Below are 15483 nucleotides of genomic sequence, written 5' to 3' on the forward strand. Positions count from 1 at the left end.
GCGTTGGAAAGTATCACTTCAGTCTTGAGAAAAGAAGATCCCACACACTGTTCTTGCTCAGCATCACAATTTATTGATCATACTAACGTTTCGGTCCCTCTGGACCTTTGTCAAGAATATTTTAAATAATTCTTACAACAATGATCTTAAATAGATAATGCTCCGCCCATTCTGTGTGCACAGGTGTGGGACAATTATTCTCCTGTGGGAGTGTCTCTCAATAATTGACAGTGACATGTGTACAATCTGTCGCATTATAGTCCACACATAAGAAAAAGAAAAGAAAAACAGGAACAAGTGAGACACCACGTCACATACTTATGTCTATTTACAAAAATATTTACAGAAATTGCATATCTAATGAATGAAAACATCGGCCTTGCAGCTTTCAAAGTCATTCAAAATTGTGCAATCATATGAAATACTTGTATCTTGAGTGCACCATAAATAGGTGTATTTGATCCCAAAGCTAAAATAAAACACAAAAAAACTGCTTTTGTCACAGGGTACATTGTGTTCTAATTTTCAAAGGAAAGCATGTAAACAGGCAACAAGTCATATTTACCACTTCCAAACATGGAAGTAGGAGCCTATGAGAAGGACTTGAAGGCAGCATAAAATACAAAGCAACCTCACTGTAAATCAGAGCAAGAGCTCTGGTGTATCACTAGGTGGCATAAGGCACTATTGAAATGGACACAGTGCAGCAGACCAGTTTGGCAGTTCTGGTCTCCTTGTTTATTTCATGGGCGTCTGGTTGGCTCCATTTTACACACCATATTCACAAGGGTGAAGAGTTCCTTTCACAACACTCTTGTGTGTACAGTGCACAGAAACCTTTCTTAACCATGGTGTTACCATGGTTTTACTAGTGGGCAGATGCCTTTATTTACAGTGAAGCCAGCTGCTGCACCTGTCTGCAGGTACCGGATCATTAACAGCAGCTGATAACAGAGCTATTCACTTACACAGCAGATGACAAAATGTAAGCACAGGAGACATACATACAGCACGGGGTATAAAATCCTGTAACATTTCACTGAAAAAAGAAAAATAATCCTTTCTGGTTTAAGTACAAAATTAATTAATTTTACAATGTCACAGTATGTATAAGGCAAAATTGTAATAATGATCTATAATAAAAACCTTTATTTTTATAGCGCTTTTCAAAAACAAAGTTTACAAAGCTGCTTAACAGATAGAAGAACTGCAACGTAATGAAATAAAACAAAAAGAACGACAGAAAGAACATATAAATAAAACATATAACAAAAGGTACAATACCAATAGGCTGATAGGTTAAAATACTATGCTTCTTCCTCCATAGGGCCAGCGATGGCCACACCATGGCCTTACATAAGACAATGATGAGTTTGAAATGAAATAATAGCCTATATCAAGTGGCCTTAAAGACAACTTTTTTTTGGTAATACATTTTTTATTGACATTTTGGTATAAAACAGGGATGTGGTCATAAATTAATTTGACACCCCCTACCCTCTCTCATCACCAGTTTAAAAAAATACAATTAAGAAGTGATATAAAATAGGCTAATGAGGGGGCTAAAATGATCTCCTCAATGAGCTGTTCCAAGGCCTTGGAGCCCTAATGGCAAAGGCCTGATCACCCTCACTTCTCAGCCTAGACTATGGACAGAAATGTCATTGTTTTTTCTCAATCAGCGTCTGTATCAGTCAGTGCCATTCAATGAACCTCCAGTTTGTCATAGACTGTCGTTAGCTTTCTTCCCTGAAGGAAAGATAAAAACAGGAAGGGGAGGGAGGAAAGGCATGAGTCAATATATAAAAAAAGAGAAGAGAGTTATTCTTACAGGAAACTCAGCCAGAGGCGTGAATATGAGATGTCTGCCTGCTATTGTGGCTCAATGAAAAGAACTCAAACTAGTTAGCTAGCTACGATCAACCCGGTCTCACGGCAGTTCGTGAAATAGTCACGTAATTTAATCTATTGATTCGTGTTCATGGACACGATTTTTCCATTTTTTCGTGTCACTCAGCACGACTTTCAAACTAATGTATTTCAATTGGAAGTATCTTTCGTGCCTGCACCACGTTTTGTTTCTGTCAGTCGGGACTCGGGAGCACCCATGAGTCTCAGCGGCCGTTACTATGGTGAAGCAAGATGCCAGCTAAAGCCATAACATAACCTATGATATCTTTAACATTTCTCAACACAAAAACACGAAAGTGTCCTTGATAACTCAACAATATCAACAATATTTGATTTCTCAATTCTGAGAAATCAAGTTTTTTTGTGAGTTTTGGACGATAGCGGAAGATACATTAGCCTACCCATGATCCTCAGCGACTGTTACGATGAAAAAAAATATAAAATATATATCTACTGAATATATCAAATATGTAGTACAGCTGAACTAGTAATTACACTGCATCTAGATGATCTATGTTAAAAAAAAAAGTAAAGATTTCAGATGTTTTAGCCAAAAGAGGAGTTGAACACACACACACGGATGACGTGGCTCACGGAAGGGCTGTTGTGGGTGGACTTGGCGCGTTCGACTCCTGTTTTGGCTAAAATATCTGAAATAAACCAACATCTTTACTTTTTCTTAACATGGATCCTCTAGATGCAGTGTAATTACTAGTTCGGCTATACTACATATTTGATATATTCAGTAGATATATCTTTTTACGAACCTACTTACCACCCTGCTTTGCAAACCGGAAGAACTACAACTTTGATGGCGATTTGTATCAAGCTGCATGGCGCGGCTCTAGGGAATTGTAGTTTTTTTTAGTGTTTATTAGTGTTTTTCCTAGAATTGGAAGTTGTAAATACTGAATTGAGAGTCCACTGAGGAGTTTAAGGGGATGGTAAACACATTTGTGTAATCAGATTTTAAATATCTAATTGTTAAATGGGTGAAAATTTATTTTTAACCATATTTTACCCATATTTGACAGCGCCCCCAGTTACTGACTATACTCACATGATAGCTGAGGTCAAAAGCTCTCTATAACAGTTGGTCCCATGTCTGTAACCCCTTTTGTTGCTGAATTATAAGCCTTCAAACATACACCGAGGTCAAGGTTCAAAGGACAGTATTTCAAAGCAGGAGCCATGTAGAATCTTCATACTGACATATGTTACTCTCCAGGTCGAGACCTTTCCAACAATGTATTTGGTTTAGCTCTACGACAAAGTTTTAATTTCAACAGGAGTCGAACGCGCCAAGTCCGTCCACAACAGCCCTTCCGTGAGCCACGTCATCCGTGTGTGTGTGTTCAACTCCTGTTTTGGCTAAAACATCTGAAATACATCAACATCTTTACTTTTTTTTAACATAGATCATCTAGATGCAGTGTAATTACTAGTTCGACTACATATTTGATATATTCAGTAGATATATATTTTATATCTTTTTCATCGTAACAGTCGCTGAGGATCATGGGTAGGCTAATGTAGCTTCCGCTATCATCCAAAACTGACAAAAAACTTGATTTCTCAGAATCGAAGGTGAAATAATTAAAACGGATGGCCATAACAATAACCTATCGTATTGTTGAGTTATCAAGGACACTTTAGTGTTTTTGTGTTGAGAAATGTTAAAGATATCATAGGTTTTGTTACGGCTTTAGCTGGCGTCTTGCTTCACCATAGTAACGGCCGCTGAGGCTCATGGGTGCTCCCGAGTCCCGACTGACAGAAAAAAAACGTGGTGCAGGCGCGAAAGATACTTCCAGTTGAAATACATCAGTTTGAAAGTCATGCTGAGTGACACAAAAAAAATGGAAAAATCGTGTCCATGAACACAAATTGATAGATTAAATTACGTGACTATTTCACGAACTGCCATGAGACCGGGTTGCTACGATAGAGGGCTTTTAGGTGACGTAACACACTGTCTGGCAGCCATGGTGGAGGTCTGAGCTCTTGGCAACATTAGCTGTCAACAGCTGACTGTGTTCCTAAATGTACAACTTGGCTAGTGTTAGTAGTTGTAGATATTGACATCAGTTGAATTGCTCAGTGAACCTGATGGCTAATTAACTAGCTAACAGTTTGTTCAGATTAACTGAGCTGACTCTTCTCAAGCTACAACTCAGTCTGTTTTGGAGTAGACACTCGGGCTAAAGAGAAGACAGTTTACTGTGTCACAAATCTACGACAAATCTACATTATCAGGCTATTCAGTTTTACATATAACATTACTGAGTGGATATGCAGCCACTCTACAAAAATATTCAAGTACCTCTCTTTTTCTAGCCTGGTTGTTGTATAGTTAGACATTAAATTACATATTATTTGCATGTAGCAAATTCTCCAGGAAACCTCCATGGTGGAGCCAGACATGTTTGCTGAGACACTTCTGACACAACTGCAAAGGCTCAACATCGTACAGGCCAGTAGGAATAATCTATTAGCCTACCAAGGTAGATAAACCCAGCAAACATTGTTAAAAAAAAGCTGTGATTGGAGACATCATCATCACAATCATAATTATCATAATCATAATAATTAACTATTACCTAAGGTGTGTTTGTGTGCAGAATACCAACCTGTCCGTTTCTCTCATCAGCAATACTGTCAGTATAGACCACTTCCCTCTTTCCTGCGACTGAATCTAGAAAGATACAAGATGAAAAGCATGTAAATGTTGGTGGACCAAGTTACATTCACACACCACTCCTGTTAGCACATGGCTAATGTTATGTTATATGTAGATTTGTTGTAGATTTGTGACACAGTAAGCTGTCTTGTCTTTAGCTCTTGTGGGCTTCTAATGGGCATTCCTCAAGGCTCAATCCTGGGCCCGTTGATCTTCAGCCTTTATATTAATGATCTGCCTGAAAGATGTCCAGGGGCTGGTTGTCAGCTCTATGCAGACGATACAGACATATACGCAGCTGAGATATACTCATCATATATGAACGGAGTCGGAGTATGTAAGTGGCTTTACCAAAATAAGCTCACCTTGAACCTGAAAAAGACTCCATGTGCTTTTCCATCAAAAAAACACTACAATCAGTAAATCTTAGAGTAACAAGAAGAAAACTCAAACTAAAATTTGACAAACGTGTCAAAAAGATTTCAAAGACTTACAATCTAAATTGCTTCAAACTAATTAGACCCCATATGCATCTTTGTATAACCAAGCCTTAAAAATAATGGATAAAAAAGCCACGAGATGGCATTACTGTCACATACTGAAGCGGTATAATTTGCTCAGTTTTTCATACCTCCAACTGGTTTTTGAATATTTACTAACTAACTAACTAAGCACCAGATATTCTATGCAAGTTTATCAGCAGGCAAAATAATAGAAGGATCACCGGGGGCAAGTGGCAATTGTAAAATCGCATGGTGTAAGACTTCCTTTGGGCAGTCAGCTTTTTCTATGAAGGGATTAGCCCAAGATATTAAGGTTTTTAATAAAAATGTTAAAGGCTGGCTGAAGCAAAATCAGAGCTGTATGCATTTTTTTTAATTATCTTATGACTTGATTTTTTCCCCTCTTTTTCTTTTCTTTCTTTAAATAATGTTCTATAGTTGTATGTAACCTTGGTACTTTCTTCTTTTTTCCCTTAATAAAAGCCTAACAGGAGTTGGAAACTAGCAATAGCTATAATCTCTGTACGCAGAACATCAGTTGCATCAACCTGTTTGTAACCAGTTGAAGTGGCACTATGTTAAATTGCATTGTCCCTATCAAATAAACTATAAAAAATAAAATATATCTCAAGGAGGGTTGTTTGTATAGGCATTTATGGGACTATACACACACATAACAGGCCATAACTGAAACTTTTCACGTTATCCTTTAACTAGCAGAGTTTTACAATGCAGTCTTGTGTGTAGTTAACTGAAACAAGTACAGATCCTGTACAGGCCCACAGCGAGTGTGTCGAATTCCACTAGCTGCGGCCACACTGATCCATCGGAAAACAGACAGAATTATTGACGTAATTTGGGTATTTGGGTAATCCTTGGATAAAAAAGGGTCCACTGTTAATAAAATGGAAAACAAAGAATTTGGACCTCATGGCTTCAGAGGATAGAAGCCTGAAATTAGATCTGGTTAAATGTTCACACTTTCCAGAGCGACTAAGGGTGACTGCACAACTCATGTCTACCAGTACAGTTTAGCGTCATGAAACCCAAGCTGTGATCACCTCATATAACCACTTTCTGATAGTTGCTTAGATACAACCTGAGTATTACCCGAGAAGCAAACATGAGTTGACGTGTCAGCTTCTAGCCATTTATATTTAGAGGTGAGAAAGAAAGCGAGAGAGTGTGTGCGTATGTATGCATGTATATGTGCGTGTATTTGCTTTTGTGTGTGCGGTGTGTGAGTGAGTGTGAGACAATGTAGACCAAATAAAAGTTTAAAGCTGACCTTTACAGCTTTAAATGCAGCTGAAAGCAGATCAGAAACTAGACGTGTGTTCATGACCTGACTAGTTATTTAGTCTGTGTGTGGCTTTCTGTCCGATGCAGCATGTCTACATGACTGACTGATTCTTCACCACTGTAGGATTACGAGATAACGATGAAAGAGTGAAAGCCACACATGTATTTCAGTTATTCTGCTGTTTCAAGTTATATTCTTTTATCTCCACAGTTCTACTTAATGAAAATTGTCAATGCTTCACAAGCAATCATGAAATGTAATTGTAATCCATAAAAAAGTAACTTTGAAAATAGGATCACAATAGGATTACATAATACCTTTCAAATCCCCTTTATTTCAATACCCATAACTTTATTCAACAAGGTTGGAGACAGATGGAGAGAATAAGAAATAATAAAAGGTCTGTAACACACAATGCCTTATTGGCACCACTTCAAGTGTTACCAAAAGGGTATCAAATATATCTCAAACATCATGAGGTAATGTTTACAATTAGTGCTTTTCTCATAACGTATCAGATCAGAGTAGTGCAGTGTGCACAAGGTACACAACATCCAAAACTGGGATGAAAACATGGACAGATGTGAAACCAAAATGACAATGACCCTCACAGTCATTACTGCTACAGAGACCTATCAGGGGGAAGAAATGTGTTCGGTGGTTTCCACCATGATAAGTGTCATTTCCTCTGTCCTGCAAAACAGGAAAGCCTGTGTTTATAGCAGCTTTTTGTAAGCTGATTGAGATCATGTTGTTGAAGATGAAAAATTGATTGAGCCCTATAGAGAAGCAAGCAACAATGGGGCACCTTCAGAGACACCTTGGAAATAAGCACACTGTCCTTTGCATCGATATGTCCTGTCCTAAATCTTAATCAAAAGTCCATCACAACAGCCCTTCCGTGAGCCACGTCATCCGTGTGTGTGTGTTCAAAACTGCAGATTATTAAGCACTGTGTGGGAGCAACATCCTACCACCCTCTGATTCTATCACCTCTGTCTATCACTCTTTGTCATTGTAAACTGTTGCTTGATTGCAGAGTAGTCTGGAACTCTCTTTTGTTACTACAATTTAGTTTGCATACCAGTTGGCTACAACCATTTGATCCACTGTATAAATGACTTCCCTGTTCCACTGTTCTGTCTGTAGATTACTATCTCAGACCCACACTGTGTCTGTAAGCTAAACGTATACTAGTATACTATTAAACCACTCTACTCCAGCAAACCCCTAAAATGATTCTAAGTGATTTCCTCAACAATGTGAAACCAACTTATCTGTCAGTCCCTTTGCATCGGTATTACTTAAATGGAAACCAAAACATGTGCATGTACATGCTGACATTTCTGAGTTACCAGTAAATTAGGATAGTGGTAGGGGAGTATTTGGGCGCATTTGGGTATTCAAAACCATAGTAAAATGTGGGAAGTACCATCTTTCGCCCAATCAAGCAGTGTCAAGTTCATTCTGTTCAAACACTATGAAATCATACACAATTATAAAGTATGACTAGCTGTATTAATTCAATGTTAATGATCAGAGGGCCAATCAAAACACTTATCTGTAACTACCTTTTCTATCAACTTAAATTAAGGATTGGTCCTTGAAAACTACAGAGAGAAATACCATTACACACCTAAGAAACAAATGAAAAACCAGTGAAATAAGAACAATTATACAAGTAAATAATGAAAACCTGCCTTGCGATCGTCTGTCCCGCTTTCTCTTCTGTCTCTCAAAATATATTCCAATGATGATGATAATGGCAATGACAATTAGAATCACAACTATGGCAATTAGGAGTGTCCCGAACTGTCTGTTATTCTCACCTGTCAGAAAGATTAACAATGATCAGCAAAATACACTGAAACATTAACTTTGAGAGAAGCCTTTAGAAATATAATAATTTTATAAAAAACAATGGTGGACTTTGCCTTACTTGGCTTGTCTGTATTGTTTTCTTCACTGCAGAATGTCTTGGCGTTGACTGGAAGTGTCTTTTCATCAGCAGCAGGGTTGGCAGCCACACATCTATAAGAGGAGCTGAAGTCTTGCTTGTCTACAGTGAGAGGCAGAGAGGGACCAGTGCTGGTCTGGTTCAGTATCTCCTCTCCTTTGATCCAGTACAGTGTGGTCTCATGAGCCTTCTCCACAAAACACACCAAGGTGCAGCTGTCAGCGCTCACTCTTGATCTGTTCACACCAGGCCTTGGTGCAGCTTCTGGGGAGTACAAAGAGCAGTTAGCCTACTTTGTGGCACTTTCTTTACCCTTAACATTGTTTGGAAGAAGTACAGATTGTGTCCCATGGTGCATTGCGGTGATGACATATGCAGTAGACCTGATAAACTATGAGTTTATTTGAATTTGGCTCCATAATTGATCAGCTGATGTCTTTTCTAAAGAATATTATTACACTACTTGACTAACTAGCTGTTATCAGCAACTGAACCGTTAGCAAACACAGCTTATAGCATACAATATACATACAAAGAAGCACTGCTTATACCACATGTGTTATTGTAAAATGCTAGAGTACATGTTCAAAAATAGAGATTTAGCTATACCACCATGCATTACTGTATGATAGCTGTCCATGTAAACTAATAGATGAGGAACCCAGTCAGAAGTAAGTTCTCTTGTTGTGTGACATCATTGACACTTATTTACATAGGACATTAAAAATGCAGATAAGGTGTAAAGATGTATAGCTTGAAAAAATTGTTGAGGTTAATTTGTCACAATATTACTTTAACTTTTTTAATTAATTAGGTACTGCTCAATAAAAAAACAGTTGATCAATGCAAAATAATTTTTTACCAAACCACGACAAAGTTTCATAGTGCCCAAGTATAGAAGAGTGAAATGTCCATTTTTCATAGCCTGGCTGAGTTGAAGCTTATGATGCAGCCATAGAAAAACAAATATTTAAAGAAACTGTGTAGTCTGTCATAATCAGCAGAGTTAAATGTGACCTACCATACACTGTGAGTCGATATGATGTACTATCTCCTCTTCTTTTAGAATCAATTGTATAAATCCCTGAGTCACCTGTTTGCAGTCTGGTGAATGTAAAGAGTCCAGTGTTGCTGTCCCAGTGAAGTCTGTACCTGAAACGTTCCTCCAATATCTGGCTTTCTCTTTTATTCACCATAGCAATATTCAATACTCCATGTAAAAGAAATCCAGACTCCACAACAGGGTCAGGTAGAGTGATGGATCCTCCGTCAGTGCATGTCAGGTTCTTCTTTACGTCCTCAGTAGCAGCTGAGGTCATTACTGTAAAATAATAAGTGATACAACAGTCAATACAAGGTCAAAACCATTGATGAGAACATGTGAAATCCAGACGAGATCAGCATGACTACTGTGATGTTATTGAGATGTACAACCTGGAGCTGATCCATTGACAATGAATGGTACACAACAAACTCTCATAGAAAGTTTGTTTGAGCTTGAGAAAATCCCCTGTGGTGGTTTTACTGTTTTGTTTTCATGCAACTCATGTTGAGTTGTGCAGTTGTTCATTGGTGGTGCATCACAGATTTGGGAGTGTGGCTAAGTCTTCTCGTTCATTTCTATAGGAACTAGTAGAGACTGTTCACTAATGGCAGCTATAGGGGCAGTAGTAAATGTAGTAGTAAGACACTAAAAACTTGTCTTTAAAAAAAAATTGGAATGAAACTTATTAAATTTAAAGATACTGATCATTGGCACAAAATATTAGCTATCAGCAGCTTTAATCCAAAAATACTGGTATTGTGTTGCCTTCAAAAATACATATTGGCCGAACCCTAGTCTTCATGTCAAGTTTGTTCTTCTTATTAAGTTTTGGGTCATCTGTCTGAATCAGCTTGACACATCTGGATTTTGGGTTTTTCTCTCATTCTTCATTGCAGATTTGCTCAAGTTCCATCATCCACCTCCAGGTGGATATCATCCCACCACCTCAAGGTCAAAACAGAGCTGCTCTTTTTCCCTGCAAAATCCTGCCTTCTACAAGATCTCTCCATCAAGTAACACCGACCCAATCTGCCAAAAGCCTTGGTGTTATCTTTGACAACCAACTGTCCCACGAGGCCACATTGCAGCCGCTACTCGATCCTACAGATTTGCACTCTGTAACATCCGTCCGATCAGACCCTTTTTCACCAGGGAGCCTTGTCATCCCCTGTAACTCCCTCCTTGCTGGCCTCCTATATCCACTCTTAGACCATTAAAACTCATCCAAAATCCTATCCTCACTCCACTGGCTCCCAGTGGCTGCTCGCATCCAATTCAAAACACTGTTGTTAGCCTACAAGGCAGCCAAGGGCACAGCATTCCCTACCTCCAGACCATGATTCAAGCTCTAGGAAGAGTCTGGCTAGTTCCATATTTTGTTCATTTCCTAAAGATGCCTACTGTGCTTTTGTCAACTCTAAACACTTTAGAAATTGTTTACCTTCTCCAGATCTCTGCTTCCCCACACTTCTGTCTCTGAATCCTACAGATAGTTCCTTGGACTTCATGGTAGAGTTTCTGCTCTGACATGCACTGGCATTTATGGGACTTTATATAGACAGATGTGTTTCCTTCGGAAATCATGTCCAATCAACCCAGGTGTCCACAGGTTGACTTGGGGTGTGACTAGGAAGGGATTGAATACTTAATGATCAATGATTAATGATCAATCAAATCATTCCAGCTTTGAATTTTTGATTAATTTATGCAAAATTCTAAGTAAAAAAAATCTTTCAACTTTTGGGTTATTGTGTGTAGATCAGGGCTGTATCAACCAAAACCCACCAACTCTATCATTTATAAGTAAAGGCTAAGGTCATTTGTCCTCAGAGCGCACTTTCCCATGCTTTCCCCTGTAGCTTTAGATTGGCTAGACAAGACAGAGAGTAAACATACAGTTTGGTACTGAAGGAATTCATGGCAGACTAAGTTGCATTTCAGAGAGACAATAGTGGAGTTCATGACAGACGGATTTGCCACCACAGATCTTACCTCTCACAATCTGCCACTTGAGGTTGTCTGAAAGTTAAAACTTACATTAAATGTACAAAATATACCCATGCATTAAACTGGCCAGGTGAATGCATGTGAAAAATTATGCTGCTTTTTGATTTCCCATTAACTTTTTACCATCTACTGAGTCTTCACTAGATGAAGTGAAGTCAAAGAAGCTCAAACAGGGTTAGGATTTTGTAAGGGATTTTGAAGGGGGTACAAGATGAGTCTAATATACTCAGCAGAATTTTTTCATGTAAACACTTTAGCCTATTATCTGTTCAAATGGGCATATTTGAAGGTTTTTGGCCTTTCTCCATTTGGTCATTCAGAGGAGGAGTGTTGGACGGTTTGCTTAGCACAGACTGTTTACTGTAAGCAGTTCTTGCATTTTCAATATAAATAGAAATATTTCCATCAACACAATTGGATGGAAAAATCTTCCCCTTACGCTATTACATACTATATTCATATAGATATTTTCATATTTTACAACATTGTGTTTATACATACCTATACTTATATACATATAAACGGCAGAAATGTTAAGACATACCTATATTTATACTTATCTATCTTCTTATATTTACCTAAGTATGCTGCACAAAGTTAATATTTGCTGCATTGTACATCATTTGTTCACTCAGTGTTTCACACGGTTTTGACAACTTGGGGAAATAATGCATGTCATCGCTGCATACCAAAGGGGAAACTACAATTACAGCTCAAAACAAGGTGACATATTTGATTGTTACATGTTGTTTGTTACATGTTTACTTTTGCCTTGTAAATCTGTGATGTCAGACCAGCGTACAGCACCGAGAAGGAGTTTGGTAAAGATGGACAAAGTGAGAATGAGAACAGCAATAGTGCTTTGTTCCACTCATTTAAATATAAGAAAATAAGGCACCACAGTCCCAGTCATTATCTACCTGCCACAGCAGTTGTTTGAATATTCATATTATAGATAAAATATTTTCCTTGTAAATAACAGAGGCTCTTTTTTTGAAATATCTGAAAATTAGTATTAATGCTCAATATATTAAAAATTTCTTCTTCTAAGAGCTTCTATTGAAATAGATTATAATACTTGCAATATCAACGTGAAATGTGTCTAAATCATTTTCATTGTCTTCTCTTAATCTATCAAACCTCTTAGCAAGTTAGTCAAAATGAGATTGTAGTCCTAAAAAGGATTTGGTGAAATGACCCTAACTGTACAGATGGCTTTAAAAATTACATCTCATAAACTAAATATAGTAGGCTACAAGCAAACCTAGCCAAGACAAGAAGTCAGTCAACAAGTAAGTGCCATACTGTTATTAAATACTATAATAATACAACACACATTCGTTTGAAAACAGCCTCTAAAACTATAGAAGAATTTAAAATGGAACACTTTCTAAGCATGCAACAGCAGCACCCTCTGTAAGCCACAATCAAGTGAAGAAGCAATGACATCAGCTATGTAGTGAAAATGTTACCTATGAAAAAGATTACAGTCTTCATCTCCTGTATCTCCATGATCCAGAGTTTGGGACTTGTCAGGTATTTGTGCAGCTTGAGATCGACAAAGAGGAAATGTTCGTACAGCAAATATCAGGAAGCTCTTGTCTTATCGCTGACAGGGCAGGCTGGCTGCTATGACACAATGATAAATGATGCAGTGAACCTCATGTTTTCATCAAAATAAATCCCATCAATCTCTCAATATCAGAAATATTTCCTCTCGTGTTCACTATGGGGAAATCGTGCAGAGCTGAGAAACTGGGGAATTATCCACCCTTTTGAGCAAGTTGCCACTTGTCACAAGTGAACAACAGAGGAGGAAGAAAAAAGCAACTGGACTAATAATTTTCCAAACCATCTAGACTTCTGCTCAAGCAAAATACTGCATATTTTTGCAGCATATGATATGTTGTAGGTTACTGTCTGATCCACATAACTTATTTTAGAGGTTGCTTCTCGTTATTTGATGATGTGGCGTCTGTGCTTTTGTAATTTCAAGGCGGCGACGCAGCAGCACAGCGGACCGCCCCTGGACAGTTACCTACTAAGCCCCCCCCCTCCCACCCCTGCTACCACAACAGGAAATTATTGCAACAAGTAAAGGCACGTATATGCAGAGGCAATCGCACAATATCACCTGAATCTCAACTCAGGATTTACAGCTCAGAATTTACAGTCAAAGCCAACAGCATGTTAGAAAAACACCTATCTAAATATAATTTTGGAATCCGTTTAAGTCACCTCTAACAACTGAATGCCCTCATTGCGTGTATAATATTACTATGCCTATTAGCTTTCTTGTTATTGCACTTATGGGAGAGAAAACTAAATAATCAATTACAAAGGAATTACAAGGTGTAGAATCTATCTCTAGGATTGGTTCACAGGAGATTGAGCATCACCATGGTACATGGATAAGAATGTAGGAGGGACAACTGATGTTTCCGTTTAAGCCATTTATTGCCACCATGCACACATGTAGAGCAATATGAGATGATGAGTCTTGTGACAATTATGGTTTTTTATGAATGATAAACAGAAAAACACACAAGAATTACAATACAGTTAACCAATGTATAACATCACACACTTAACAATTAGGTACCCAACAAACAATGAGTATTAGTACTGTAACCAAGGGGGTGAGGGGTAGGCCTACCACTGCTGAAATGATAGAGTACTACATAACAGAGAAACATTCATTTAACAATTACACAACATAAGAAATTCAACATTCTAAATTAGGTTATAAGGATTCTTGCATTTCCTTAATTAAGAGCTACAACTAATAAATCATGTGCACTGCGCACTTACAAACAATATTATATCTGTAGTCTCAAGGCAAACAGGTAAGGTGACTATTATAGCATTTACCAATATATACTGGTCAAGCAATCAATCACATTCAATCTACAAATAACCATTAAAGTACAACAGCATATGAAGAAAGTAATAAAGTCACTTTATCACACACAACCATAGGTGTGTATCTGAATCACAGGGACAGAGGGCCCTCACATGTGATTAATGTTGCTGCCAGCCAGAGCAAAGGAAATGGGCGGGATATATAGAGTAGGCCATTGATCAGGAGTGAGTGAGGTCAGGTGAGAATGGGCGGATCCACGCCATGGAAGTAGGCGGAGGTTTGCTGAAAAGTATGGCTCTATTCTACAGCCGCCCCCAAATCCTGTAGGGATTTGCACTCCCAAGAGTCATACTAGGAAGAGTGATTTGGGTTGACCCGTTCAGTAATCCATCCGTGGCCACGGTGACGGCGCTCTGACAACAATTGTTTACCATGTTGATCTGGTCCTAGGAGAGCCGTTGCCCAGTGTAGGAAACAGTTCAGTGATTTCTTTTCTGCCTCAATGGTAGTAGGCGAAGAGCTAAACTGAAACGGTAAGCTGTCCTTGCGGTATCATCCGCTAGGACAGCTTGGCAAGTCCCTGAAAAACCAGTTTACCATCATAAGCTGGTCAAGATGGTGACCAGTTTATGATGACCAGTTTATGATGGTCACTTACTTGACCAGCTTATGGTATGTTTTTGCAAGTGTTTTGATGGTTTAGCTGGTTGCCCAGCTTAAGATGGTTTTTGCTGGGGCCCAGCCCATGGGGCCTCAGACTTATGCTGATGCTTTTTAACCTCACTATCTATTGTCATTGGGAATGAAATGAATGTACTATAGTTGCAACCAAGAAAGTTCAAAAAGAGGTTCAGTTGGTGCTAAACTGGTCAGCCAGCTTAATCACATGGTCATCAGCTGGGACAGATACATCAAGTTGGCAGACCAGCTTGGCACCAGCTTGGCCAACTACAAGCTGGCAGACCATCATCCAACAGGTTATGTGGGACATTCCTGTGGTATTATTTTTTTCCCCTGTGGTACTACTCTGTGGTATTCTTGTGCTACTTTTGTCATTCCTGTGGCATATTACAGGAACATGTCACAAACATGTTAGTTTTTCTTTCTTCTCTTTTTTCTTTTCTTCCAAAATGCATGGATACATTAATGAATTTATGACTGTATAGACTATGAAGCCAGTCATGAATTTATGATTTATGATTGATTTATGTTTT

At 38.4% G+C, this 15483-nt stretch overlaps 2 protein-coding genes across 4 annotated transcripts in view; both read right to left on the minus strand.

The window, feature by feature from the left end:
- LOC139647692 (SLAM family member 7-like) overlaps positions 1-15483 on the minus strand; it is a 133855-nt gene that overhangs the window by 31599 nt on the left and 86773 nt on the right. The window lies entirely within an intron of this gene.
- Positions 60-13302, minus strand: LOC139647695 (SLAM family member 7-like). 3 transcript variants are annotated; one of them, XM_071523644.1, is made up of 6 exons: positions 12879-13301; positions 9376-9675; positions 8337-8615; positions 8098-8226; positions 4542-4606; positions 60-1749 (listed from the first exon to the last, which is right to left on the minus strand). In XM_071523644.1, the coding sequence occupies exons 1-6, from the start codon at positions 12916-12918 to the stop codon at positions 1705-1707; spliced, it is 858 nt and encodes a 285-aa protein (XP_071379745.1). In that variant the 5' UTR covers positions 12919-13301; the 3' UTR covers positions 60-1704. The 3 variants fall into 3 exon arrangements, with proteins under 3 accessions (XP_071379745.1, XP_071379744.1, XP_071379746.1); XM_071523643.1 differs by having other exon boundaries at positions 8337-8618; positions 12879-13297; XM_071523645.1 differs by lacking the exon at positions 8098-8226 and having other exon boundaries at positions 8337-8618; positions 12879-13302.

This window comes from Centroberyx affinis, unplaced genomic scaffold, assembly GCF_046629955.1.
Source record: "Centroberyx affinis isolate AG114_WGS23_722 - 3 ecotype Tasmania unplaced genomic scaffold, CSIRO-AGI_Caff_v1 ptg001099l_1, whole genome shotgun sequence".
In the NCBI taxonomy this organism is placed as follows: domain Eukaryota; kingdom Metazoa; phylum Chordata; class Actinopteri; order Beryciformes; family Berycidae; genus Centroberyx; species Centroberyx affinis.